Raw genomic sequence first — 5000 nt, forward strand, 5'->3', positions numbered from 1 at the left:
AAAGCAGACTGAACCAGGTTATTGTCCTGCTGAAAGGTGGATTTGTCTCCCAGTGTCTGGTGGAAAGCAGACTGAACCAGGTTATTGTCCTGCTGAAAGGTGGATTTGTCTCCCAGTGTCTGGTGGAAAGCAGACTGAACCAGGTTATTGTCCTGCTGAAAGGTGGATTTGTCTCCCAGTGTCTGGTGGAAAGCAGACTGAACCAGGTTATTGTCCTGCTGAAAGGTGAATTCATCTCCCAGTGTCTGGTGGAAAGCAGACTGAACCAGGTTATTGTCCTGCTGAAAGGTGGATTTGTCTCCCAGTGTCTGGTGGAAAGCAGACTGAACCAGGTTATTGTCCTGCTGAAAGGTGAATTCATCTCCCAGTGTCTGGTGGAAAGCAGACTGAACCAGGTTATTGTCCTGCTGAAAGGTGAATTCATCTCCCAGTGTCTGGTGGAAAGCAGACTGAACCAGGTTATTGTCCTGCTGAAAGGTGGATTTGTCTCCCAGTGTCTGGTGGAAAGCAGACTGAACCAGGTTATTGTCCTGCTGAAAGGTGGATTTGTCTCCCAGTGTCTGGTGGAAAGCACACTGAACCAGGTTATTGTCCTGCTGAAAGGTGAATTCATCTCCCAGTGTCTGGTGGAAAGCAGACTGAACAAGGTTTTCATCTAGGATTTTGCCTACGCCTAGCTCTATTCCGTTTCTTTTTACTCTTAAAAACGCCTTAGTTCTTGCGGATGACAAGCATACCCATAACATGATGCAGCCACCACCATACTTGAACATATGAAGAGTGGTACTGTGTTTTGTTGGATTTGCTCCAAACATAACTCTTTGTATTCAGGACATAAAGTTCATTTTCTGCAGTTTTACTTTAGTACCTTGTTGTAAACAGGATGCATGTTTTGGAATATTTTTTATTCTGTACAGGATTTCTTCTTTTCACTCTGTCATTTAAGTTAGTATTGTAGAGTAACTTTAGTGTTGTTGATCCATCCTCAGGTTTCGTCTATCACAGCCATTCAACTCCGTAACTTAAAGTCACCATTGGCCTCATGGTGAAAATCCCTGAGCAGTTTCCTTCCTCTCCGGCAACTGAGTTAGGAAGGACGTCTGTATCTTTGTAGTGACTGGGTGTATTGATACACCATCCAAAGTGTAATTAATAACTTCACTATGCTCAAAGGGATATTCAATGTCTGCTTTAGGTGCTCTTCTTTGCTGCTCGACTGAGGGACCTTACAGATAATTGTATGTGTGGGGGTACAGAGATGAGGTAGTCATTTAAAAATCACGTTAAACACTATTATTGTACACAGAGTGAGTCCATGCAACTTATTATGTGACTTGCTAAGGACATTTTTACTCCTGAACTTATTTAGGCTTCCCATGACAAAAGTGTTGAATACCTAATGAGTCAAGACATTTCAACTTTTCTTTTGTAATTAAGTTGTAAACATTTCTACAAATGTAATTCCACTTTGACATTATGGGATATTGTTATTTGTGTGTGTGTGTGTTACATTGTCATTGATTGTTGGGGATAGATCTTGCCAAGAAAGGTATTTCACTGGCATTAAGCGTTGAAACTTGATACTCACTGTGTGCAAGCCATGAGCAGTATGGCGAGGCAGCTGACGCACGAGAGGACCACAGCTATAACGACCAGGACCGTCTGAACCACCTCGGCTCTGCCGCTGTCCTCCTTGTTCGTCGTAGGTAGGAGCAGGATCCCACAGCGCTCACCATCGTATCCTTTATTACACCTGGGGGGGAGAGGAGGGAGGGGGGGTCAATCGATTCATTAAATCAGTCAATCAATGAAAAAGTACGCCAGTCAGTCAGATAGTCAGTTAACCAAACAGTCAATCAGTCAGTCAATCTATCCTTCATTACACACACACACATACACACACAACACACAACACACAACACACACACACACACACACACACACACACACACACACACACACACACACACACACACACACACACACACACACACACACACACACACACACACACCAGTGTTGTACTCACATACACACTGGCTCTCTCAGGTCTGCCATGTACTTGCAGAGCCCATGGATACAGTAGCCCTTGTGGGAAAAGCTACAAGGGTCCTCTGTGACACGTCCTGACGTCTGGTGTGTGTGTGCGGCCGGGAACTCCGACGTCTGTCCTGTTGACGTCCGTCCTGCTGACGTCTGTCCTGTTGACGTCTGTCCTGCTGACGTCCGTCCTGCTGACATCTGTCCTGCTGACGTCTGTCCTGCTAACGTCTGTCCTGCTGACGTGTGTTCAGGGTTGAAGGCTGTGGAGGTTCTTGTCTTCTTTTTCTTCTTTCCTTTTTTACTTTTTACTTTCGGACCTCTCCCCTTTTCTTTTTGGTCCTTACTGTGACGCGGCACTGCTGGGAAACAACAGATGGTTATTATCATTTTCTGATTATTAGAGACAGAGATAGATGGGAGAAAATGGGGGAGACAGATGGGGAAACAGATGGGAGAGAGAGGGGAGAGAGATGGAGACAGATAGGAGACAGATGGAGAGACATGGAGACAGATAGGAGACAGATGGAGAGACATGGAGACAGATAGGAGACAGATGGGAGACAGATGGAGAGACATGGAGACAGATATGAGACAGATGGAGAGACATGGAGACAGATAGGAGACAGATGGAGAGACATGGAGACAGATGGGAGACAGATGGAGAGACATGGAGACAGATAGGAGACAGATGGAGAGACATGGAGACAGATAGGAGACAGATGGGAGACAGATGGAGAGACATGGAGACAGATATGAGACAGATGGAGAGACATGGAGACAGATAGGAGACAGATGGGAGACAGATATGGAGACAGATTGGAGACAGATGGAGAGACATGGAGACAGATAGAGAGAGATGGGAGACAGATGGAGAGAAATGGAGACAGATAGAGAGAGATAGGAGACAGATGGAAAGACATGGAGACAGATAGGAGACAGATGGAGACAGATAGGAGACAGATGGGAGACAGATATGGAGACAGATATGAGACAGATGGAGAGACATGGAGACAGATAGGAGACAGATGGGAGACAGATATGTAGACAGATAGGAGACAGATGGAGAGACATGGAGACAGACAGGAGACAGATGGGAGACAGATATGTAGACAGATAGGAGACAGATGGAGAGACATGGAGACAGATAGGAGACAGATGGAGAGACATGGAGACAGATAGGAGACAGATTGGAGACAGATGGAGAGACATGGAGACAGATAGGAGACAGATGGAGAGACATGGAGACAGATAGGAGACAGATGGAGAGAAATTGAGACAGATAGGAGACAGATGGGAGACAGATGGAGAGACAGATGGAGAGACATGGAGACAGATAGGAGACAGATGGAGAGACATGGAGACAGATAGGAGACAGATGGAGAGACATGGAGACAGATAGGAGACAGATGGGAGACAGATATGGAGACAGATATGAGACAGATGGAGAGACATGGAGACAGATAGGAGACAGATGGAGAGACATGGAGACAGATAGGAGACAGATGGGGAGACATGGAGACAGATAGGAGACAGATATGGAGACAGATATGGAGACAGATGGGAGACAGATGGGAGACAGATGGAGAGACATGGAGACAGATAGGAGACAGATGGAGAGACATGGAGTCAGATAGGAGGCGGATATGGAGACAGATAGGAGACAGATGGGAGACAGATGGGAGACAGATGGAGAGACATGGAGACAGATAGGAGACAGATGGAGAGACATGGAGTCAGATAGGAGACAGATGGGAGACAGATGGGAGACAGATGGAGAGACATGGAGACAGATAGGAGACAGATGGAGGGAGATGGAGAGACATGGAGACAGATAGGAGACAGATGGGAGACAGATGGAGACAGATGGAGAGACATGGAGACAGATAGGAGACAGATGGAGAGACATGGAGACAGATAGTGAGAGATGGAGAGACATGGAGACAGATAGTGAGAGATGGAGAGACATGGAGACAGATAGTGAGAGATGGAGAGACATGGAGACAGATAGGAGACAGATAGTGAGAGATGGAGAGACATGGAGACATATAGTGAGAGATGGAGAGACATGGAGACAGATAGGAGACAGATGGGAGACAGATGGAAACAGATAGGAGACAGATGGAGAGACATGGAGAGAGATAGGAGACAGATGGGAGACAGATGGGAGACAGACTGAGAGGTTGAGACAGATGGAGAATTATAGGAGACAGATGACAGATGGGAGACAGATGGAGACAGACTGGAGACAGGTGGGAGAGAGGGGAAGACAGATGGGAGACAAGTGGGAGAGAGATGGGAGAGAGGGGAAGACAGATGGGAGACTAATGGAGAGAGATGGAGAGGTGGAGACCGATTGGAGACTAATGAGAGAGGGGGGAAGACAGATGGGAGACAGGTGAGAGAGAGGGAGAGGTGGGGGCTGTCTGCTAGGGGGTAGTAGCTCCTACTGGGGTAGGAGCTAGGGGCTGTCTGCTAGAGGGTAGTAGCTCCTACTGGGGTAGGAGCTAGGGGCTGTCTGCTAGAGGGTAGTAGGGACTACTGGGGTAAGAGCTAGGGTCTGTCTGCTAGGGGGTAGTAGGGACTACTGGGGTAGGAACTAGGGGCTGTCTGATAGGGGGTAGTAGGGACTACTGGGGTAGGAGCTAGGGGCTGTCTGCTAGGGGGTAGTAGCTCCTACTGGGGTAGGAGCTAGGGGCTGTCTGCTAGAGGGTAGTAGGGACTACTGGGGTAGGAGCTAGGGGCTGTCTGCTAGGGCGTAGTAGGGACTACTGGGGTAGGAATTAGGGGCTGTCTGCTAGAGGGTAGTAGGGACTACTGGGGTAGCAGCTAGGAGCTGTCTGCTAGAGGGTAGTAGGGACTACTGGGGTAAGAGCTAGGGGCTGTCTGCTAGAGGGTAGTAGGGACTACTGGGGTAGGAGCTAGGGGCTGTCTGCTAGGGGGTAGTAAGGACTACTGGG

The 5000-nt window shown here is 47.9% G+C and overlaps 1 protein-coding gene across 1 annotated transcript in view; it reads right to left on the bottom strand.

The window, feature by feature from the left end:
• Positions 1-5000, bottom strand: part of LOC115127487 (uncharacterized) — an 11568-nt gene that overhangs the window by 2896 nt on the left and 3672 nt on the right. Inside the window, exons 3-4 of the mRNA XM_065011338.1 lie at positions 2030-2399; positions 1589-1753 (exon numbers count right to left, since the gene is read on the bottom strand). Coding sequence (XP_064867410.1) covers positions 1589-1753; positions 2030-2399 — 535 coding nt within the window. The remainder of the gene's footprint in view (positions 1-1588; positions 1754-2029; positions 2400-5000) is intronic.

Source organism: Oncorhynchus nerka, linkage group LG27 (assembly GCF_034236695.1).
Source record: "Oncorhynchus nerka isolate Pitt River linkage group LG27, Oner_Uvic_2.0, whole genome shotgun sequence".
Taxonomy (NCBI): domain Eukaryota; kingdom Metazoa; phylum Chordata; class Actinopteri; order Salmoniformes; family Salmonidae; genus Oncorhynchus; species Oncorhynchus nerka.